The sequence below is a fragment of the Pieris napi genome, chromosome 16 (genome assembly GCF_905475465.1).
Source record: "Pieris napi chromosome 16, ilPieNapi1.2, whole genome shotgun sequence".
Classification (NCBI taxonomy): domain Eukaryota; kingdom Metazoa; phylum Arthropoda; class Insecta; order Lepidoptera; family Pieridae; genus Pieris; species Pieris napi.
The window spans coordinates 1808709-1834734 of record NC_062249.1 but is presented as its reverse complement, the minus strand read 5'-3'; the positions used below and the strand labels follow the sequence as shown (position 1 = coordinate 1834734).

General features: G+C 34.3%; 1 protein-coding gene across 3 annotated transcripts in view; it reads left to right on the top strand.

Annotated features, from left to right (window-relative positions):
• LOC125057600 (probable E3 ubiquitin-protein ligase RNF144A) overlaps positions 1-26026 on the top strand; it is a 113787-nt gene that overhangs the window by 74428 nt on the left and 13333 nt on the right. For all 3 annotated transcript variants that reach the window (XM_047661388.1, XM_047661387.1, XM_047661390.1), the window contains one exon: positions 11878-12040. In XM_047661388.1, coding sequence (XP_047517344.1) covers positions 11878-12040 — 163 coding nt within the window. The remainder of the gene's footprint in view (positions 1-11877; positions 12041-26026) is intronic.

Below are 26026 nucleotides of genomic sequence, written 5' to 3'. Positions count from 1 at the left end.
GCTATTCACGTTAAATTATTTTCGGTGTAATAGAAGGTCTACGCGTACATAGTAACACAAAAATAAAACGTTAACTAAACTACACTTAAGTGGTTGACAAAGTGAAGGACAAGTTTAATTAACTTCACTATATTATATACAGTCAAACCTGAGTAAGTGACAACTAGGTAAGCGAGAAAACTCTATTAATGAGAAAATTTACCGGCTCTCTTCATTTTGCCTCTTAAAACCTCTATAAGCAATACAGAGCAGTGTTGGCCTAGTGGCTTCAGCGTGCGACTCTCATCCCTGAGGTCCTAGGTTCGAAATCCGGCTGTGCACCAATGGACTTTCTTTCTATGTGCGCATCGTGAGGAAACCCGCTTACCTTAGACCCAAACGATGGCGTGTGACAGCCACAGTAGGCCGATCACCTACTTGCCTATAAGATTAGTCCAAGTTATATTGGACTTCAATCATTTGTCAAATTAATATCACTTTATACCTAATCTCTTAAGCGAGCCATAGACGGCATATTGCAGTTGGTCTTGACTGCAACATGCGGTCGCCGCACGGCGTTCTGCAGTTTCCATACTAAATTCATATTCGCAATACACGGACCGCTCGAGCAGTTCCTGAGCAAACCGCGTGTTGCAGTCTCTGGCCGACTTCACAATAAAATTTGTTAGTAAGCTCGTCTAACTATTATAAACTAAATAATGAATAAAGGAATTAAATAAAATTTTAAAAAGAATATAAATAGAATATTAATTATGATTGGATTTTAAATTTAAGGATTATTACTAGTTATATTTTATTTTTTTAATGCATGCACATATCTATATATATAAAAGAAAGTCGTGTTTGTTACAACACTTATAACTCGAGAACGGCTGGACCGATTGCCATAGTTTTTGATTTGTTGGATTTGTTTCCGTCCCGAATAGCAGAATAAGCAATAAAATATCGGATAAGTTATCGAATAACAATAAATAAATAAATTAATTTTACGAATGCAAAAACCATATGGTGCCATCTGTTGACAAAACTACGCATCATTTTACGTCGAATTCGTGTCAGTTCAAGAAATTCCGATCTTGAGGTAAATGAGGAGATGCATAACCATGCTTTGATCCTGATCTTTCTGATATCCAACATCTTTTATGTTGGATATCAGAAAGTGCTTAACATGCAGTATCGCCATATTGACGCTAGAGAGAAGATGCCTAATGTGTAAAACTGCCATTCTTCTTTCGCAATGGCAAGCAATAAAACATTTCTGTATTTGCAAAAAAGTTGTATTAATGTAATACTTAACATTAATGAAATCCTAAAATAAGTTAAATTAAAGTAACAACGATACAATATAAGGTTGTAGGGCGGAACGAAGTTAGCCAGGTCAGCTAGTTAGGTAATAATAATTTTATGATATACTTGTTTAATATATTATCCATTATGGAAATAAAGAGGCTATAATAATAATAATAATGAATATAGAAGTGAGTCCACAACTGACTTGTCTAATTTTAATTATGTGGAAAATATTAGTTATTAAATAATTATAGCGAGGTATTTTTCTGATTTGCGATTTGATATCACCAATTATAAAATGTCATGTATATCATCAATCACCGATGGTTTTATTTAAAATATTAACATAACTTCTTATATAAAATGGTGTTGCAAAAACATGTACATACTAAGAGGAATAATAAACTCGAAACGACAAGTTTATTTAGTAGTTATTAAGTTGATGAAAGCAATCATTGATATTGTTGTCACGCCAAGTGACGTCAGATTAGAACAACAATGGCTTGGGTTAATATTGACAATTGGCTTGTTTTATATGAGAAAATCTCTCGTCAGACATTTCTGTAGAAGGTTTATTAATAAACACTTCGTTGCATAAGTATACAGAAATCTAATACAGTCAAAATCTGTTATAACGACATCGAAGAGACCACTCATGTTTGGTCGTATAAACCGATAGTCGTAACAGCCGATGTCGTTGTTATTCAGAACCTAATTCAATAGAATTCAGCCGAGACCTATGATTTTGGTCAATATAACCGGTATGTTGTTAAACGATGTCGTCATAAACGGTTTTGATTGTATATAAAATTCTCGTGTCAAGTAATTAAACTCCTCCGAAATGGTTCAACCGATTTTCGTGAAATTGTGTGTGCATATCGGTTAGGTCTGCGAATCGGACATCTATTTTTCATCCCCCTATATGTTAAGGGTGGTCCATGCTTAGATTTTTATTTAATTTTTAAAAAATTTTTTTGTTTTTATTATTATTTTATGATACAGCATACAAAATACATACAACCCTCAATTTTATTTAATTATTCATAAAATATGAAACAGTCCTATTACCTAAGGTAATCTGTCTCTTTTCATTACCGCGTAAACACAATTTGACAGAAAGAGACGTCTCTGAATCTAAGCGAGTTGAATACTAAAGTAAAGATTTTCATTTATAACCTTTTGCTTAAAATTTGAATGCTGAGGCAATCCAACTTTTTGCAACAGGAACAAGAGGCTTACAACTAAACCTTATATATTAATAAACCTACTATAGTGAATATAAGTGCAAGTGCATCACACACGAACATAGTGTCAAAATATTGTAGAACACTAAGACTCTTAATGAACATTACCTTAGTTTAAGCTATTCACTAGTATTGTAGAAAATTAAGTCAACATGATATTCCTTAGTAACCATAATTGTATAGGTTAGATTGTAATTCATGTAAATCACTCTTTCGTGATCTGTATTTTAGAAAAATTCTATATATTTTATAGAATATACATAGTCAGTTAAAGATGCAAATTGCTGATAATAGCCAGTCGTTTGTCTACAACCTCCATAGGTTTCCATGTGACTTGTCATTTACTTTAGAAGTTTCTAGTCAATAGAACAGGCTCTACGGCTACTGAATCGATTTATCAAGCCTAACAATTTTAATCGTTCTCAAGTATTTTTATGGACATTTATATTTAATTATTCATATATTATAAATCAGTCCAATTAACTAAGTCATATATCTTTTTTCATTACCGCGTAAACACAATTTGACAGAAAGAGACGAAAGTGTACTTTAGCTGTGTTGTTATGAATAAGGTATTATATTTGTAACTTTCCATTATAGATTGAAAAAAATATGTTTTTCGTAGCGAAATAAATTTGAGAATCATATGGATATCCCTTCAGTTATATTTGGTTATATCAAGGCTAAGAAATTTATATAAAGTGGTGTTTCAATTATTTTATTGTACTTTATTTTTTACTTATAGATACATTATATACGATTAGCCTAAACTTTACGAATTGTCCCTTTTAATTAATAAATACAAATTCTAATGCTTGTAAAGTAATTACAATAAAGGTCTACAAATACACCATCACAATTCTATAACCATAAACACTAGATGAATATGGATTTTAATTGAAACCGCGTAGTGATAAAAACCTTCAATTACTGATAAGAAAACTCGTTAACTATCAAAAAATACAATTAACTTTTTAATCGTCTTTTAAATTAACCGCCACTTACCTTAGTACCAGGACTGTAGAATAAACAAGGTGGTTGCTAGCGCTCCGCTCACATTCATATTCGAATCGCACACAGCCTTGGATTACGTCAGTTTTATTTAGCCTTAGTTCGAAATACGTACACGCGAACCGAAGTGATCGAACGCGAGCTCCAATATATTTCTGTCGCCCTAGTACTCGAAGAATCGGCAAGGATTCTTAAACGTAACAAAGGACCTTCTTAATTTATACATATAAGGAAGTAGAAGACAGAAAGAGAGACTAACTCTGGACATTATATAATTCTCTCTTGCTACGCGTCATTTATTAATTTTAAATTTTATCATATCAAGATGAATACTGTCGAAATGACTTAACAGTGTCAACATAAGAAAAAAAGTAATTTAGTGCACGCGACATGCGAAGATTCCGCTTATTTATTTTAAACCACCAGGAATAGTCATTCCTGGTAGTTAATCATTTAAATTGTATCAACGGGGTTCCTTTGAACTTCTAATGAATGTCGATGTCATATGATGTTTTTACTTAGCTACATACCAAAATATGGAACATTTTTCTATGCCCATAGAAACTGTTTGCTTTTCCGGAATATAAAGTGATTCTTCCGTGCATTTTTTCCTTAAAAAAAAAACAAAAGAACCTTCCTCAGAATTCAAGGAATAAATAAAAAAATACTCGAATTGGCCTAGCCGTCTTCGAGTTTTGAGCTTAGCGTACATACTTAGCATACTTACTTACATATTTTGCGATTCATTTTTAATAATTTTAATCCTGTATCTATATAATGTGTATACCTTGTTATTTATTTTTGAACTGGTTACTTATAATTGATCTATTGGCCTTTAATAATACATATACTTAAGCCGGATTCTGCGGTTTTTTAATTTTTTTATCGTCGATTAAACGATCTGTGGTTAAATTGCGGTATATTCCGGATCTGTTAAAAAACTTATTAAAACCAATCTACCAAAGACGTAATAAAATCCGATATATTAATAACCACAGCATTAATTAGATAGATTGCTTTTTTTAATAAAAGGAAATTTTAAAACCAAAAAAGCTATTTTTAAAACCATGCAAGGTATATTAAAAACTAATTTATCGATTTATAACAATCTTGGATCTACGTTGTAATGTATCATGGAATACCTATGATATTTGAGTCGTTTGATCTCGAGATCTCGTGGGAATAAGAATCTTGGTATTCTCGGGTATTGAAGGCAGCAGTAAATTCATTCACTCAATGAAAGAGGCAATTCATTTTCGTTTTCTGTTGCGGTGTTAATCTCATTACCAGTAGCTAAAGCGTTTAAAAGGGAATACTCCCACGGGAGTCGATTCCACAGTTCACTAGTTCGCAAAAGAAAGTGACTTGAAACCCAAACAATTCGTCAGAACACTCACCATAGTACACTTTGTAGAAAACGCAGACGCAATGTCTCTACGTAGAGAGAGGTACTATATATTAGGCAAATGGACATTTCGTCGCTCCTTTCAACTGCTCCAAGTACACGGATATTTCTAGTAAAACAACTGCGTCTGGATTTATATGACGCTCCGAGATACGCTTGTTTATCAAAGAAACCAACTTTTTTGATACTACTGCCGCTTAATCTCGTCAATCTTGTTATGTTACGCTTCGGGATTTATCTCGAAAAATGGCACGAAATCTCGCGTCCATTTCCCGATAGGTGCGTATTATTTGTAGTAGAAGTAAATCAAATTCTGCATACGCATTATAAGGGTGTACAGAGTCGGCAATTAACTCTAAGTATGGCTCGTACTTATGTGACGAGTACTGAGATAACTTGCCCTAACAATTCTGGCTCGACGAGTTTCTTGGGGCTGGATTTTCTCACAGTCGCATTGGCCATGCCTGTAAACTAAATCTCTATTATGAAATAGTAAAATGCCAAGATATGTTTTTATAGAACAGGGGCAGGAGGCTCATCTGATGTTAAGCGATACCGCCGCCCATGGACACACTCAATGCCAGAGGACTCGCGAGTGCGTTGCTGGCCTTTTAAGAATTGGTACGCTGTTTTGTCGGAGGACCCTAAGTAGAATTGGTTCGGAAATACTTCAGTGGGTCGCTGGTTCCACATAGTGGTGGTGCGCGGCAAAAACTGTCTTAAAAACCTTCATTTGTGGAACGACGGACGTCGAGGTGAAACGGGTGGAATTTCGGTTTCTGCCTCGACGTCCGATGATAAAACTCAGCTGCAGGTATTAATCCGAACAAATGCCATGGTTACGATGTTATTCTTATTTAAAAAAAAAAGGTGTTCTTAAAAAACTTTTTGAGTAGCAGAGCGGTTTGAGTAAGGGTACCACGAGCAAGTAAGAATAAAGCGTAAATAAACAATCATACTTGATAGTGTGAGGTAAAATGGTATCAAGGGTCGGCAATGGTTTAAGTACGAAATTTGACCCAAGTCATTTACAAATATCCTTGCTAAGATGGTATTAGTTGCTTTAACGTATTTATACCCAAAAACCAGTTTTGGATTGACTTAGATGATTATATATTTTTGTAATTTATATATTTTGTTATGTCTTTGATAATTGATATGCACTTTTGGCCTTGTGGATTTAGCGTGCGACTCTCATCCCTGAGGTCGTAGGTTCGACCAATGGATTTTCTATGTGAGCATTTAACGTACAATTTGAAATTTAAGTGAAGGAAAACATCGTTAGAAAACAGCTTGTCTTAGACACAAAAAGTCGACACCGTGTGTCACAGGAGGCTGATCACCTACATGCCTATTAGATTGACAAATTATCGTGAAACATACAGAAATCTGAGGCCCTGACCTAAAAAGGTTGTAGCGCCACCTTCCCAAAATGAGCCTCTATTCAAAACATCTTAGGGAATACCAATGACTAACAATAATGTCCGCGAATGATTTATTTGTAATTAAGAATGCATTAAGTATTTCCCGAGCATTTCGTTCAATTTTTTGCGGAAAATTTATTCGTGGCAATAAAATTAATGATTTCGAACTCGGAATGGAATCTTTATAATTTTTCAATTTTTGGTACGAATTTAATCTTTTGATAACATTTTGTAATTTATCTTTTCGGTTGAACCATGTCTGAACTTTTATAGATGTAGTATAATTAGTTAGTTCAGTTCGGGAACTTAAATTAGGTTATTTTTTATTCGTTTTCATTTGTTTCATAAATTGGCATTTAAGGTGGTAAATGTAAAGGTAAGAAGAGATTTTTCTATATAACGGGCAAACAGGCAGGAGGCTCACCTGATGATAAATGATATATGTATATAATATATATGCCCATGGAAACTCTAATACCGCTAAATGTGTCTTCAATAACTAACAAATGTGTAATTCCAATACGTTTTTGACGGGGCTTAGGCCACAGCAGTGTTGGCCTAGTAGCTTCAGAGTGCGACTCTCATCCCTTAGGTTGTAGGTTCGTAGGCTGTGCACCAATGGACTTTCTTTCTAAGTGCATTGTGCGCATTTAACATTCGCTCGAACAGTGAAGGAAAACATCGTGAGGAATCCGACATATCTTAGACCCAAAAAGTCGACGGCGTGTGCACTGTGCAGGCACTGATCACCTAAAAATGATCATGTAACAGATTCAGACATCTGAGGCCCAGACCTAAAGAGGTTGTAGCGCCAGTGATTTTTTTAGGGCATCCACAGTGGTTTGCTATGGTGTTCTATCTCGAACCACGCACTTATCTTCAGGCCATGTCACCCCAATGGCACCCCAAACGTGACATATAATAATGGAGTCATGTTTATGTCTGCATGCCTTGGAGCTCGCGTAATTCCCTTACTTACCTTTTGATCGGAACCGTAAACTTTTTGCTTACGCGAAATACTTAGAACTTCCATAGTCCATTCAGATATTAAGGACCGATGTAGTCGCCAAACTCCAAAAAAGTACATTGTTTCTTTTAATTTTTCGTCATCGTTTCTTGAAGTAGGGCGAATGGAAAAAAATATGGTGGAGTTGAGTAGTTTATGTATCTGTCACCGTAAAATTGTAAAAAAACGTTAGATTGTAATCTATCTCGCGAGATGATAAACTGTCGAAAGATTGTGAACCTCAGCGTACTGCTTACAATTTAACGTATTATTATTCGTTAGATTGTAATCTATCGAAGTGAAACCGTCAAATTGTGAAACGGCCATTTTCTACTTTTCTATTGGCTATAAGAGATGTGACATTCTCGGTAAATTAATCGAATCGATTATTTCCTCATTTCTTAATTGTAGTTAATGATAGAATTGAAAATACAGGTTCGTACATTATTTAAAACTAAATTCTAGTACATGAAACACATACCGGAAGTAGAGCGTGTTCGTAATTTGAATAACAGGATGTAGTAAAAATCTAATGGGGAGAATTCACCCCGGCGAATGTTATTTCCCACAATTTGCGAAGACATTATCGCGGTCATTCCGTTTGAATGAACGCAAAGTAATATATGTAATGGAAACGATGACACGAATCTTCGTTCATAATATTTAAAACATACTATCGCTATGTGTTTCTTGTTATTTTGATTATGTTTTACGTGATGTGGGCATGTCTTAAAGAGTCCATAATTAGCCCGCATATCACAATAATCGCTTTTTCGTGTTAAATTAATAAAATACATTGATAAAAGATTATACCTGCATAAAATATTTAATTAAAACAAGTAAATAAAATGAGTTATGGCAATGGTGGTCAGTGGTGACTTTTATTATCAACATAAATTGCAAGGCTGTGTATTAAACACACTTAAACCGAAACATAGTTTAAAGCAAATAGCTAAACATTACTCTAAACCACAGATTATTATATAATTGCAGTACTGTGTGGTTACTCTTTTTTTGGGAAGAGATCGACCAGCGATAAACCCGTCAGCCTTTAGATTGATTACCGTTAGAAAACAAATCAGAAAGTGCCAAGAAGTGTAAATTAACATAATAGAGAAAGAACCAATGTATTTTACATACACCACTATATCCAGTTGTTTCCTGGTTCTGTCAATTTTCTGCCAATTTCATCAGATACAAATTTATATATGTATTTCGTAATCATACAGCTGACATATATAAATAAAATTAAAATAAATCAATGGCGCTACAACATCTTCAGGTCTTGGCCTCAGATTTCTGAATCTGTTTCATGATCATTTTTTAATCTAATAGGCAAGTAGGTTAGCCTCCAGTGCCTGTAACACGCCGTCGACCTTTTGGGTCTAAGACATGTTTCCTCACGATGTTTTCCTTCACCGTTCGAGCAAATGTTAAATGCGCACATAGAAAGTCCATTGGTGCACAGCCGGGCATCAAACCTACGACCTCAGGTGTGAGAGTCGCACGCTGAAGCTGACCAACAATGCTCTAGCTAACATATTATATACAACAAAAAAACAATGATACTAAAGATATATCCAAAGATGGAATATATTTACAAAAAGGTTCAAACATTTACAAAGAAAAAAAAGGGTGCGTGTACTTATGTACGCGCGTAAAAAGTTATACTTCTTTGGCATTATTAAAAATAGTTTTTGATTGCAAGCAAATAATTAATTACAATTAAATAACCAAGGACTGGAAAAGTTCAGTTTACATTTGAAAAATTAAATAAATAAACATTTATTATTATTCTCTTACATAAAGTGTAACATAAATTCTATTATTATTCGAATGTTGTTTTTAAATTATCTCCAATGCCGTAGCATCTTCCATGAGCAACTTCATTCTGTTAATTTTGTGTAACGGTGCGCGCGCATCATAAAATTTCACCCTCATCAGTTTTTCATAACGCGCCTAAAGAAGTATAACTTCAAAAACAATATAAATTATTCAATACATTTAACTAATTCGGCTGTGATGGTGTGATAGTTAGTTGTATGTGTTAATGAATTCTTTATTTCTCTTCTATATTAGACTAACGGCGTTTAATTTGGCTAATTACGGGCGTATTTGTTTACGGGTAGGGCTCGGAGCTTATTTGATTTTATTGAGGTATGGCATGATAGGAGTTATTTTCCACCTAACCGAATAACCTGTGGACAGTTAAGCAAAAACGGTTTAAAGATCAATAAAACTAATATGTAATTAAAACAAATTAATTTTATTTATAACTATTTACTACATTTTAGATTTAACTTTAAACAATAATTATTTATAATCTATTGTCTTCTATAAGTTATATGAACAATAACAAATAAATAAGTAGTTAATTCATATAGGGACGAACTAGATATATTTCTCTCCATACTTTTCCCTTGAAAAAGCATTCCCCAGCATTCTCGCTGTATTGCGATACTTTTTCGTTGAGCGTGGAAAGCACCCGCTCTGGGGTCACCTGTACTATCTACCAGGCCCCAATTTAAATCTTTAATAAGCGTCTCTGTACTTGAACAGCACGGCCAAAGAACAAAATCTAAAATCGTTGGAGGAAAGCCTCTTGTATTTCCGATTGCTCTACGGCGTTCGTAGAGCAAGCGGAAATGCATTAGCGGAGCCAGCATTTTTGCTTCTCCGGAGGTGAGAAGGAACTAAAGTGTCCACACAAGTAGCCTCCCCAAGAGATTAAAGACATCCCATACCTCCGCTTTCCATTCTAGCGACGCCTGTTGGCTCCAAAATGGCAATGAGAGAATTTATCCAACCTATTTTTAAAATAGTTCAAAGAGGGTGCACTAATTACACTTGCTGAAGCCTATACATGTATGAAGTTTGATTTTAATTAGCGCTAAATAAATATTTAATTACAATACACAAATATATGAAGTATTATTTAATCATAATTTATATTTATATCACACTTGTGGTTTACCCGGCAACGCACTTGCGAGCCTTCTGGCAATGTATCACACACACATCCGTAGACGGCGTATCACTAAACATCAGGCGAGCCTCCTGCCCGATTGCAGGTTTACATAAATAAATAAATAAAACCCTTCTATTCTGTGTATGTGTTTAAAAGGAATACCTTGATATTGATACAATTTCTACTTCAATAGAGGCGAGAGGAATTCTCGTAAAGCCTATTTTCCTAGTGCATACCTGAATTGACCTATTTCCGCTTATCTCGTACTAGTGAATAGTTGATGCGAATTTCCAGTTCGCAATCCAATATTCCTCATCGAATTTCCTACAGTGTTGATGTGTCGTAAACAGTAATAAATTTATAAGCAAGTGTTTATTACTGACCAGACCAGTGTTGGTCTAGTGGCTTCAGCGTGCGACTCTCATACCTGACCAGGTTCGATCCCCGGCTGTGCACCAATGCAATTACTATCTATGTGCGCATTTTACACTTGCTCGTACGGTGAAGGAAAACCAACGTGGGGAAACCGACATGTCTTAGCCCCAAAAAGTCGACGGCGTGTGTCAGGCACAGGAGGCTGATCACCTACTTGCCTATTAGATTTCAAAATGATCATGAAACAGATTCAGAAATCTGAGGCAACAACCTCTTTAGGTCTGCTAAAGAGCATGTAGCGCTACTGATTTATTTTTTTATTACTGACAATTGATAAAACAAAGAACAAATAATTGCAAAACGAATTTAAATTTTTTATAATACTATTATAAATTAAAAAGATACATTTATCATCGGCTACACGGCAAACACATATAGTTGAGATTTATTTAAATATTCATACGAAACTTCTGAACATCTAAAAAGTAAACAATCGCGTCCTATTAATCTTAATTGTTATGATTTCGACACAACTGAACTTAGCTATAATATTTACGTCCCGATTGTAGGTAATCTTTTTATTCTACCGAACTAGCCATCGTACGGAACTAGCAATGCCAATGCACGGCGTTGCCGCCATACACCGATGTCTAGTATTCAATGAATTTGCAAGGGTGTTAAATTTATTGACTCATTTTACCTCAATTTGTTTGTATGATAAAATGGGTTTCTTAATTATTAACGTTTCCATTGTGGCACATATATTTAAATAGAAAAAGTAATGTGATAACGTTTACGTTCGTGAACGGGTGCTACTTGTCGTACTTGAATTCGTGTATGCGGTGATGTTAGTTGTTTCGACTATGTATTTGCGTGTTGTGTAAAAAAACGTTGTGTAAAAAAAAAACGTTGTGTGTAAAAAACTTAGCGATTAAAAAGAGTGTTGGAGAGTTTTTTGCCAGTTCTTCTCTTCCGTTCTACGCTCTTGATTGTAGAACTGGCAGTAAATGTAAAATTAGAAGCTTTTCATATATATTTACTTTTTGACGTTCATAAGTGAACATTTTTTTGCCTATATGAATAAATGATTTTACGAAACCTTGATACAGGATTAAAATACAAAAATGCAGCTAATATTTGTTTTCTAATTACAGTGTATGAAGTCATACGTGGAATTTGAGGTATGTAACGGCGCGTACGAGGTGTCATGTCCCGACGCAAGGTGCAGCACCAGTGCAGCGCTATCTATCGACGAGATATCGAAACTTGTCAATAGCAATCTCCTGGAGAAACATATTAAGTTCCGGATTAATCATGGTGAGTGTTATTTATTGCCTTAAGAAATCTAAAATTGTATTTTTGAAGTTATACTTTTGGCGCGTTTGGGAAAAATGATGAGGGAAAATTTTTACGATGCGCGCACACCTTCACAAAAAACCGACACCCTGAAGTTAGCTATAGTCAACATTTTAGTTTTTAGTTGTGTCGTTTTTTCTACAAACGTAGAATAAAATTTTTGAAATGATTTTTATCTGGTTACGCCTAAGAAGTATAACTTCTAACGCGTGTACATAAGTACACACACGTTTTTAATTCTATATCCTGGGAATACAGAGCACCTTATAACGTAAGTTTAATAATGAATACTATTCACAAGAAACCTTCACAGTTGCCCGTGCAGACTGAGAATCTCGCTGTTCCCGTTTTTCTTTTCTTCTTTTGGTGCCTCTTTATTCGTGGAGGCTGGCCGTCAGTCTTTTGAAGTGTGTTTTGTCCTGTGCCAGATGCAGCAAGCAACTCTTCTTAGCATCCACTCCCTAACAAAGCCATAATTTTTTTCCTTCCATCACACGCCGTTTTCTACTCGACGTCTACACAATAAAGGACGTGTTGAAAATATGATATTACTTAGATCTGTAGTCAGTTGTAATATGCACAAATTGTATCTGTACAAATTATAAAGTTCAGTGCATCAAGCCAGGAGTAATACTTTTATGAAGGTATTTTCGGCCAGTCTCATGTCCAAGGTATACGTGTCAGACAGAGTATTATATATTACGCATTAGGCGAAGTAACTGGCTTCGAATCACGGTGGAAAATTATTTTTGGAAAGTCGAACTTTCTTCTCTATAAACGGTTTGCGGCTTCACATGTATTTTTCGGCAACGCACTCGCGAGCCCTCTGGCATTAAGAGTGTCCATGGGCGGCGGTATCACTTAACATCAGGTGAGCCTCCTGCCCGTGCCCTTCTTTAAAAAAAAAAATTTAACGTCAAAGAGATTTTATCTATAGTGAACAAAAGAATTTGAATCTATTCATAACTTGAGTTGCAGTAAAGCTTACAAAAGCTCAACACGTGGAGGCTATATCGATTGACTACGCCAATTATTGCACCCTAGTGGGGTTTTACGCTAGTGAACGTGATAATTATCCCTTTTGTAGTATTAAATAAATTAACTTAAAATATTTTGTATGAATCGATTAATATATCTATACTTCTATACTAACATTGTAAAGAGAAAAGATTTGTATGTAAGTATGTTTGTAAATTGGTTTAAAAAGTACTGGACCGATTTTAAAAATTCTTTCACCATTTGAATGCTACATTATCACTGATTAATATAGGCTATTTTAATTGCAAGAAATAAATAAGGATCCTAAGGAGGATCAAGGATAAAAACTAAAACCACAATGTGTAAAAAGTAATGCCTATAAAATATATTTCATCGCATGCTCTGCGAAAACTATTGATGATCGAACAAAAAATGTTCCTCAATATTAAAGACCTTAATATCATTATCTACAAAAAATGTCGCGAAAGCTTGTATAAATATAAATGAATCGCAAAATGTGTTGCTTAGCGAAAACTCGACGTAGCTTGAACTAATTTGACTATTTTTTTATTTATTCCTTTAACTCTGAGGTTTTTATGAAGAGGAAATGTTAATTTAAATTAGTACTTAAGGTTTTATTCTAGAAAAGAGAACAGTATTTATGGGGTAGAAAATCCAAATGTTGGTAGCTACTAACGATAGGCTCAATAAAAATAATCATAAGAGGGCGAAACGAAGTTTGCGGGGGCAGCTCTAGAGTCGCTAGCGTCGTAGTATAAAATAATATAATAAATTAAGTGTGCGACTCATGGTCTGGGTCTGTACCAATGGATTTTTGTCTTTTTTTTCACGCAAACAGCGTTAACCACTAATTCTCGGAGGCGGCAGACGGTTTGAATAATGGCTTGTAACAAATACTACGTAACAGGATGTAATTTTTTGTCTGTCTCCAAATAGCTTTTAAGTTTTTAGTTTGTTATTAATATTTTTTTTTGTATTACTTTAGATTAAGGATTCTGCACTTCTCGCACGCATCATGTTTCTTTTTTTTTAGTTTTTCTCTTAACAAGGGTTGCCTGGAAGAGATCGCTTATTAGCGATAAGGCCGCCCGTTGCATCCCTTATAATTTTAATGTATTGTGTTTCTTCTATTTGCAACGAAGTGTAAATAAATAAAAATAAATAATTTAGCGGATGTTAAGATATAGCTTATTCTTATTAATGAATATTAATAGTTACTAATGATGCCTAAATAACAAACAATATGGTGTATTTTAATTTATTTAATTTACAAAAATTGTTTGTGAAATATGATTTTCTATTCTACTGAAACGTAATTTTAAAAACATACATTCATTATAATTAAAACGCATGACTATCCGCAGTTGGTCATGAAATTTTTATACGCCAATAACGCCCCACTGATTTTGTATGAGAATTTAAGCTATATTAATCAAATCAAAATTTATTTATTTATAAAGGTTCCATAGCAGTAGAGTATTTGTGGACAGTGCTTTGCGATTGCTCAAACATATTCAGAGAATCAGAGAGTTTTTTCAAGCCTCTGTGTTGCATTTTGTTACCAATCTATATTTATTTACAAAAAATACATAAATAATAAACTATAAGAGTCCTTCCTCCAACTTCGATTTTGTTCTCTTTGGAGTAGAGACTCTTGGGCCGTGGGGTTTAAGTGCACAGGCGCTTATTAAAGATTTAAGTTGGCGCCCAGTAGATAAGTACCGGTGACTCCAGAGCTGGCACTTTCCTGGCTCAACGAATAAGTATCGCAATACAGCGAGGAAATGCTGCCAGCGTTATAGGTACACGGCCACAGGGACCGAACTTTTTAAATTTGTTTAAATTTTCATTTTAATTATTTCTATTATTACTTTGTAGGTTAATAAAATTTTAAATACTGTATACTTGATTGTAAATAAAATAACAAAAATACATACACTATCAGCATAATATAAGATAAAGTTATAAATTTTTTTTTTGGCATTGAATTTTTCTATTGTCTATTTTTCTTTTTGTCATTAAGTTTATTATAATATGTACATATTATACTGTATGTAATTGTTAGTAATTGGTAAACCAGCACTGAAGATTCCAGTAAAATGCTGTGTACAGATCTAATTGGACTTCAGGTTTACAAATAATGTTTAGTGTGTAATAACTGTATGTATTTAACCAATCTGATGTCTGTTTCTGTACCTGAAATGTAAAAAAAAAGTACTTAACCAATACTATAATGTCGAAAAGAAATGAAATCTAATAAATTATCTTTTATCTATATATATAAAAGAAAGTCGTGTTTGTTACAACACTTATAACTCGAGATCGGCTGGACCGATGTTAGTTATGTCTTTTTTGATGGATTTTTTCCACTCCGAATAGCAGAATAAGTAATAAAATATCGGATAAGTTATCGAATAACAATAAATTAATTAATTAATTTTACGAATGCACATGGCATGTGGTGACATTTGTTGACAAAACTACGCATCATTTTACGTCGAATTCGTGTCACTTCAAGAAATTCCGAACTTGAGGTAAATGAGGAGATGCATAACCAGGCTTTGATCTTGATCGAAAACATGTGTTACCTCATCAAAAAATGTTGTAAAGCAGAAAGTGCTTTAACATGCAGTATCGCAATATTGGCGATAGAGAGAAGAGGCCTAATGTGTAAAACTGCCATTCTTCTTTTGCAATGGCAAGCAATAAAACATTTCTCTATTTGCAAAAAAAAGTTATCACCTTAATGAAATCCTAAAATAAGTTTAACTAAAGTAACAACGATATTATTATTAAGGTGGAACGAAGTTAGCCGGGTCAGCTAGTATATTTTTAAATACATAAGATACACAATATCGCTAGTGTGAACTCACGATGGTAAAGATGTCGATAGTGTCGGAGACAGCATTCAGTAAGCGCCACCTTTTTGTTAAGTTTCATTTTTTTAGTTTTTTTATTGAAGCAATTGTTGATTTTAATGTACTTTTTAACCAACCATCGTGGCGATTTTATACACAGTGTAACCTCTTTATAACGAATTTCAAGAGACGGAGCATTTTCGTTATAGAGAGTTTTCGTTATACGGAGCGAAGAGACTTTTTTTTAACAAATTACAATAATTTCTAATTTTATTACTATCAATAGGTAAATTATTCTAAAGACATATATTTTGTGCATTTCTCGGGTGGTTGAATCATCTGTTTTTAAAATCAAATTTTTCTACAACTATCTAAGAATCTAATCTAAGAATAATTGCACACGTGTCAACGCAATTTTCTGTTATAACTTTAGCTGTGCTCTGTCCTCACGGTAATTAGGATATATTTAGCATATCCCACTCAAAAGTTTTCGAACCAGAAGTTCCTCAAATTAAACCTCAAATAAAAACCTTCAGCATTATACTAGTGTACTCGTAGATATTGTTTTTGTCAGCTGTTAAAAATATACGGTTACACAAGTGAAAGTGTAATGATAAATTGTCATCATAAGATGCCGTTGAATAATACCGGATGGGATTTATGAGGAAGAATTAAATTGATCAATACTTAATAATATATCATATACTACGTTCTTTCGGAGCAGTGTTGGTCTAGTGGCTTTAGCGTGCTACTTATCACCCGTGAGGTCGTAGGTTCGAACCCCGGCTGTCCACAAATAAACTGTTTATGTACGTGCATTTAACAATTGCTCGTACGTTGAAGGAAAACGACAGTAACAAGCCGGCATGTATCAGGCACAGGAGGCTGATCACCTACTAGCCTGTTAGATTGACAAACGATTATGAAACAGATACAGAAGTCTAATACCCAGACCGATTATTATTATACTTATTTATTTGAATTCGCTGCACTATACGTTCGTGAAGATTCTTCTTCTCATTCTGTGTTTGGGGTGTGTCATTAACCGGGACAATAAAGCCTAATTGGCCTAGTGGCTTCACACGACTCTGAACACTAGGGTCATGCGTTTCTCTCTCTTATCTCTGCCTTTGTATTAACCCTTGCTCCTACTGTGAATACGATTTAATTAATAAAAAAATTATATAAAGACAATGGACACATTAATCACGATCATGTGTAAATTATGTGAGGGATATGGACAGGCAATGCTTACAAGCAGTAGAGATTTAAAGGAAAATGTGAAGATAAGCGAAAAGAAAGAAATAAATTCCATAGCCATACTGCGGAAAGCCTATAGGACTCGCCAAGACAGTAAGAGTCGAAGAGTTATATGATGGGATTTGTATTGTTTACACGTATTTATATTCGAACGATGCATTTGTTTTGGTTTAGTGCTCAAAAAATAAATAAATATTGTGATTTTTCTATTACGATTGGTGTTCGATTTTACGTCTTGTTTGTGGTGAGGCTTCAAGAGGTCACAGAGTATGAACTATTAGCAAAAGATGTAATTAATTGTAAATTAATGGGTTTTAAGAAAAAGACTAGTTCGCATTTTGAAGAAAACTTTGTTTATCAAATACGCGACGAGGTGGGAATAGATTTGCAAAATATATTTTTTCTTTTTAAAATTGTCTTATTAATAATAGCGATATTTTTAAACACTATTAACATAATTTACACTTGAAACAAATCTCATAAAGACGATAATTATTTTTGAAGTTTAATAAAATAATTATGACTTCATACCGTGACAAATTACTGCGAAGGTGTGAGATCATCTTTAATAAAATTATGAAAACTGGACGTGTAAATATACAATTTGTTATGTACACATTGATGTTGCTAGTACGTAATCATTTGCCGCCCAATTTGTAAGCTACCAAAATATTATTGTATCTCTACTTATAGAACCTTCTGTCTTTAATTATTACGTAATTAACTAGCATAGGATCTTAAAGTGACCATATCAATATTACAAATCTTATATCGTCGCTGTAGAATGATAGCCTCGTATGTCCCGAGAACCAAACATTACAGGAAACGAAAAAAATGGTTCATTTCTTCAACGTTCGTAAATATATTTATATGTGTTTTTGTCCATAGTTGTAGATGGTAAAAAGGACTTATTAATTATTAACATATAAGTCCTTACTTCATGATTATACCAATTAAATGACATAAGAGTCTAAGAATAAAATATAAATGGTTTTTTGACATACGAGGTTATTATCATACAGTGACGATATGTTTTAATACAGGCTAAAATCCACAACGAAGTTATCGAAGTCGAAGGCCTGAACTTCTTTAAAAAAAGGATTACTAAATTGTCAAATATTGATTTTTATAACAAGTACTAGCTGAAAATGAAAAATTAAACGAAAATTTTTGGGGTGGACACCCCTTATCACTTAGGAGATTTTAATATAGATAGTAGCCGATTCTCAGACTTACTGAATAATAATATAAAATTCCATAATAATTGAGCCGTTTCGGAGGAGTATGGGAACGAACATTGTGACACGAGAATGGTATATACTATTAGATATCTTGCCTTTGACAATTCTGGAACGCGTTTTTAGGTATATGTCACCGTAAAATTGTAAACACCGTTAGATTGTAATCTATCTCGCGAGATTATAAACTGTCGAAAGATTGTGAACCTCAACGAACTGCTTACAATTTAACGTATTATTATTCGGTAGTTATATGAAATTGTTGGAAAGTAAAATTAATCTGTAATTGACCAAAGAAGTTTGAATGATAACTAAGTTAGTGTAGTACAATCTACCGAATAATAATACGCTAAACTGTAAGCAGTAAGCTGAGGTTCACAATCTTTCGACAGTTTATAATCTCGCGAGATAGATTACAATCTAACGGTGTTTACAATTTTACGTTAACATATATATAAAGATAAAGAGAAACCAGAAGCCTTTTTTAACCGGAAAGACACATTTCTTTAAACGTTCATTTTTATGTAATATCCTATAGATAACCATGTGCATGGTTAATGTAACCAGAGCGTGACGCGATAATTGCATGCAACATGCCATTAGCATGTGCTAACGTTATGCAATTTTTTTAAATTCTAATCATTCGGTCATACGTCATTGAAGTGCTTTGGCGCCTTATAAATCGCCGTTATTGTTTCTAATTTTTGAACGGGTACGCGCTTTTTAACTGACCTCAAAAATCAAAGGCGATTTTGATTTTATAATTGGTTAATTTGACGTGATTTTTTTACGAGAATAGATAATTGTACTCTCGAATATATTTAGAAGTGAAATTGTAAAGGCTTAATAGTAACTGATATTAATATCAATTATAGGATACTCTCTTATAATAATAATTTAGTGGCGCTACAGCCCTATATGGGTCTTGGCCTCAGGTTGCATCCGTTTTATTTGTTGTGTCTGAAACGTGTCGTCGATTTTAAGATTTGAGACATGCAGTTTTCCTTCATCGTTCGAGCGAGTGTTAAATGCCATAGACAGAAAGTCCAGTTGTGCACAGCCGGGGAAAGAAACACGCTGAAGCCACTTTTTTTTAAATGTGAAATGCAATTACGCACCTTGGATGTCGAGCTTGACGCGGGGACTGTGGGCTGGGTCTAAATTGAAAGTCCTCTGCTATTCAGAGGGGCAGCCAGACTCTACCCTCTGAAAACAAATCAGATCGACACGCCCTTAAGATGGGCATCGGGTTCGATGCATTCAGCCCAAGGGCACGCTGAAGCCACTGGACCAACACTGCTTATAGTCCTTATACACCATTATTTTGTTTATAAAAAAAATAGGTAAAAAAACTTTTTAAGTTAAACGGTTTTATGTTAAACATACATTGCAATGTTTAAGATAAATGTACTAAAAACCAAAAAATAATAAAATAGATACAGTCGTGGGAATTATAAACATATGCATAGACTAGAGACTAAAATAAAACCGTGGGCACGTCAATTGTCTACAAATTATCGACTTAATGTGCGATAGAAGAATCGTTTAATTCATCGTTAAAATAGGCAGTTGGCCCGCAGACGGTCAGAAAATTACTTACTATTTTCTTGCTCATGGAAATTCCAATAGTTATACACTCCATGTAAATAAAAGAGATGTTTCAACTAGTTTATCGTTGGACATTCACACTGCTGCCTGGCGAGGAATTGTTTCACTGCTCGTAGTTTGTCTTTAATCGACAAAACATATGATAAAAGTACTACTCGCTTATAATCGAGCTTGCTAGCTTGTTTCCACATTCTAGCCCTACTTATCACACGGCCATCGTTGTCGGTTGAACAACTGTTAATTATAGTGTAACATTACAAAACAAACATTTTAATCAACGATTGTAGACAATTGACGTGCCCTACGGTTTTATTTTAGTCTCTAGTCTATGCATATGTTTATAATTCCCACGACTGTATCTATTTTATTATTTTTTGGTTTTTAGTACATTTATCTTAAACATTGCAATGTATGTTTAACATAAAACCGTTTAACTTAAAAAGTTTTTTTACCTATTTTTATTTTCTAGTTTTTAGTTTTTATTTCGCATTCTGTTTAATTCATTTAGTGCTTCATTATTGCAAGGTTTCTTGCCCGTTAGTTTATATAAATCAATCAATTCTATAATATAAATATAATATATATTTAATTAATAAAATAGATACAGTTTTTAATATAATGTTATATATATATATTATATAATATTTATTTATTTATTTAGTTTATTGTATTGTCACCAAAATCCAAAGTGTATACAAAATTTCAGATTAATCGGTTGACAGGAAGAGGGTGAAATTTGAATTACTAAATTTGACCCAAGAATAAAACAAACGGGGTGAGCTAAATAAAACCGTTTAAAATACTAGCTGTTCCCTGCCACGCTTCGCTGTGGAACATTGTGATTGAATGGTTGAGAAATTAGAAACAAAACAAAGAAAACATTTCACATTTTTAGTTAGAAAACGTTTCAAAAAAATAGATAAAAACAATCCTTGATGCGGATTATATATCATGCTAAAATTTCAGCTCGATCGGTGCTTTTTGAGTTTTTGAAGTGTACACATACCAACATAACATTTTATATATATAGATATTAACTAAACTTAATATAAATAATTTCCAAGGCTAAGCCGGAGTTACGTTGGTTATTTTTACCCCGTTCCATAAAGTTGTTACCAAATTTCATTAGTACGTCCAATTACTTTAATCGTGCAATCAATTTTTACTTAATTAAACCTTTACGAGCAAGGAAAGTCAAACGAAGGGTCGCGTGTTCGCAAACAGCCCAACCCTCTCGTTATGAGGGCAACACCCGAATACTATCACAATTAAATGTAAAACTATATTGTAAAATTTATCTTTCCGGCTGGTTTCTCGTTGAAATTTTAATAACATACAGTATAAACTCTTTATAAAGAATTTCAAGAGACCGAGCATTTTATTCCTCATAGAGACTTTTCGTTATAGGAAAGAAATACGCCCGAACCCAATAACCAATCTCAATGAATAATCCATCCATCTGAGCTAGTAATCTTAATCCAAATGTTGTAACAAGTGTGACAATAACCAATCGACGGATTTTAATAGCCATCTGTCGATACTAGCTATCCATGGGAGGTCGTATCGGTGTCTGTGGATAGACCTTTGTATGAAAATGACAGTTGACGAAAGCTCGATTTCAACAGTTATTTTAACAGATTTTAACTTACACCAGTTTTTATAGTAAAAAAAACTGTTTGTTATGTTTTAAACGTAACATGTTAATGTTATTTGTACGGTTTTATTTACTTTACATTGATTATTATCAAATATGAGTGAAAACTCGGTAAAATGAAACGACAAAGAGCATTTTATCCGTCGCCAAAAATGGATTGTCTTCGTAGGGTTTGGTTATTGGGATGCAGATTATAGATCGATCGACTGTCACGGTCTGATCTCAGATTGAAAACAATTGTGGATTGATTATTGGGTTCGGGCGTTAACCAAATACAATAATTTCGTAAACCAAAAACTTGGCGAAAAGAGTGGCGATGAGTCTCTTGCCCGCTCTACGCTCTTGACTTGCGTAGTAGATGTAATTTTAGGATCAATTTAACATCTTTTCTGTTGACGTTCATAAGTGTATTTGGTTACCTATATCAAAGTTATTTTGAGTTTGAGTTTAATTTTTATTGTTTTTACAATAATATCAACATTAAATGCGGTCTATATTTACATTCACCAAGATGTTTAAAATTTAAAAACCTACTGCAGTGTGTTGTGCCAATAATTTCCCCTGAGGCGGCTCAGGCTCGCTTCGTGTTACAAAATATAACCTCTTAACGCCTAAAGGATTTTGCAATCTACAATATACACGTGGCCTATATATCTATATTTGAGATACTATGTATGCATATGTACAATAATACCATTATAATTTTATTCCCTTTTAATACCTACGTTGACAGAGGCGGATTTACTAGCAGGCTGAGTAAGATGGAGACTAGGGCGGCAGATTTGGGGAGCGAATTTTTTTGCTGCCTAATAGAAATCATCATCATTTTCCTTGTATTATTTAGCGGGCCATAGACGGAGCGCATGTTGCAGTCAAGACCGACTGCAATATGCGGTCGCCGCACGGCGATCTGCAGTTTCCATACTTAATTCATATTCGCAATACACGGACAGTTCCTGAGCAAACCGCATATTGCAGTCGGTCTAGACTGCAACATGCGGTCTGTCTATGGCCCGCTTTACGAAAATATGCATATTACACCTATACCCTTGCACTATATAAAAAAATGCCACAACTTCTACGTTGTATTATACTGTTTGTCTTATTTAACAGTCTCTCTTATTAATTAACGTTATAAAAACGGGCGTCAGTTAATCATAAAATTAAAGTATAATTCTTGGTTAAATATAACTATTATGTAAATAGATCCATTAAATCATTAAGAACAATCCGCCATCAATCATCTCGACGTAACTCGAGTTATGAGATACTATGTCAATAAATAAGTTTATATAACAAATATATTATGTTATGTGATTGGTATAATTATAACCACTAAGTTAAGAGCTATTCTTATGCATTTAAAGCTATGCTATGCTGTGTACCAATACATCATCATCGGAAGTCTAGGCAAATTACATATTTTTAAATTCCACCCGTATCACCTCGACTTCCCGGCAGTTTTTGCCGCGCATCACCACTATATGGAACCAGCTGCCCACTGAAGTATTACCGAACCAATTCGACTTAGGGTCCTTCAAGAACAGAGCGTACCAATTCTTAAAGGCCAGCAACGTACTCGCTAATCTTTTGGCATTGAGAGTTTCCATGGGCGGTATCACTTAACATCAGGTGAGCCATCTGCACGCAAGTGACGGTGTCTTCGACGTACGTGTGAGAGGTAAATACACTGAAGGGAACCAGCAACGACTGAGAATGAAGAACCAACGAAGTGATTAAAGCACTGAAAGCTAATCAACTATAGATACCGGCAAACTTCTTGAGCATTAAACAAGGGAGTGGGGGAAAGTTTGCGCATCTGGGACATAAACGTCAAGTGATTTACCAATCACGCGATCGACACGTCACTCTTCCGCCGCTGCGCAGGCAAGATCATTTGTTCAAGATGTTTGCCGGTATCTGTACCTATTTAAAGGTACGCTTCAAAAAATGCCTTAAGAATCGTTGTCGTACATGATCATGTCGTCAGACGTCGAAGTGATAAAAATAGATACAAAAATCCACGACGTTTGTCATAGAAAGTATAATAAAAAATAAATAAATTTGGCATTTATATTTAAGTTAAATATATTTAAATTAAACTCGTCTATCTGATATCGTTTGATAGCTCTAATTTAACATAACTTTCTTATAATACTCGTGTCTACTTTGAAATGTTTTAGAAAGTTTGCCCCAAGGCTTTTTAATTTTATCTAGTTACAAATAAACTTATACATACATTGTTATTAACCATCTGATAAAACTTTCGCTAAATATCTTTCTATCGTTTTAAAGGTCAATGCGTGGATTCTTTTATGTTATTGATACACACATACACATACATTATGTACAATATGTGTTGGATGGACCCCAAAAAAACGATGTGTGGCAGGCATAGAAGGTTTATCACCTACTTGGGGAGCGTTCAAGTATTACGTAATGCAATTTTTGGAGATTATTGACCCCCCCCCCCCCATGTAACTCGCCGTAACGTTTCTCAGTACCCAAGTACAGTACTGTACCTAAGTACAGTAAAACGTTTTTTGACCACCTAGTGACTCTTTAGTTACTATTATGTGGTGTAAGTCGAAAAAAATATTAACAATAACGCGTAATTTAATCCCCGCCCCGCATCGCAATCGCACCTTTTCCAAAAGGAAAAAAAAATACGTTACGTAATACTTGAACGCTCCCATGCCTATTAGAAAAGAATTTCGCAAAATCTTGAGACTAAAACCAAGGGTTGTAGCTCATATGTATGCGATAAACTAAAAACCTAATTAGGATTTTTGGAGAAGGATTAGATCATCTTGTTTGTATGTAAATTGTTATTCGTGTATGTGTATTCTTAAAATAACGACTAGGTATAGGCCGCAATAACTCTTACAAAATTACACGAAATCCACGCGGGTGACGGAGCAAGAGTAAATAAGTAAAAGACTACTTCTGATTGATGTCTGGCTAAAATAATTTTGAGATGCTTGCTAATTCCATGCATTTTAGTTTTATTGAGGAAAATATTACTTAATTTAGGAAAAGTTATGAAGCTAAAATTATATTTTATAGTATATTTCCTTAAATAAGCTAGGTAATTAATTTCTCATCGGAATTGCATTCTTAAGACATACAGTCAAAACCGTTTACGACGACATCGTTTAGAATAACATACCGGTTATATTGACCAAAATCAATGGTCCCGGCTGAATTCTATTGATTTTTTATTCTAGATATTGATATGATATGATTTTAATTCTAGATAATTAAATTGACTCCAAATACGCAATACCATTTATTCTTTGCACAAGAGGTCAAAATCTCGCTATAAATTTAAGTATAAACTCATTATTGTAGTAATGTTTACATTTTCTCTTGACCTTGTTGGTTTTGGCAAATTTTATCGTTTCATCGTTAAATAAATTTAAACTACGTATTGCGTTCTTTGTATGTATTTATGAGCTTTAAAAATTGTTCAAATAAATAAAAGTCGTGGTAGGAATTTTACACGTAACTAATGGTTTCTTGGTGCCCGTTTTTTTATATAGGTATCGTTTACAATCAGAGCAGTGTTGGCCTAGTGGCTTCAGCGTGCGACTCTCATACCTGAGGTCGTAAGTTCGATCCCCAGCTGTGCACCAATGGACTTTCTTTTTATGTGCGCATTTAACATTTGCTCGAACGATGAAGGAAAACATCGTGAGGAAACCGACATGTCTTATCCCCAAAAAGTCGACGGCGTGTGTCAGGCACTGGAGGCTGATCACCTATTTGCCTATTAGATTTAAAAATGATCATGAAACAGATTCAGAAATCTGAGGCCAAGACCTAAAGAGGTTTTAACGTCACAGATTTTTTATCGTTTACAACCTGGTCTTTGTGGTGGCGTTGTGTGACAGGTCGTTTAATTCCCTCATATGGTTGAGTAAAACGATGGCTGGCTCACACGTCATGTTTGTGAACCGGTACCGCTTCCGGAATCTGTACTGCCGGGTTTCCCTTCAGTTTTGTAATGTTATACAAATAAAGAGCGGACCGTATCTCCATTCTTCTATCTTCCATCTATGTTTGCCATAGTCATTTTCTATGCTGATTTGATATTTTAAAAAAGTAGTGAGACTTTTTTACGCCCGCTTTTTCGCTCGGCCTACACCCTCTGTCTTCTTTGTCGATGGGTAGGGATGTCTACCGATACAAATTTAGTGACGTGGAATAAGTGATACCTGTATCTTATGTTCCATACTTTAAGTGTAAGGGAGTCACAGCGCTAGGTTTTTTTTTTAATCTTTCCATTAATGTATGAGACAGACACCAAGTCTTAATTCAACTTATGAAA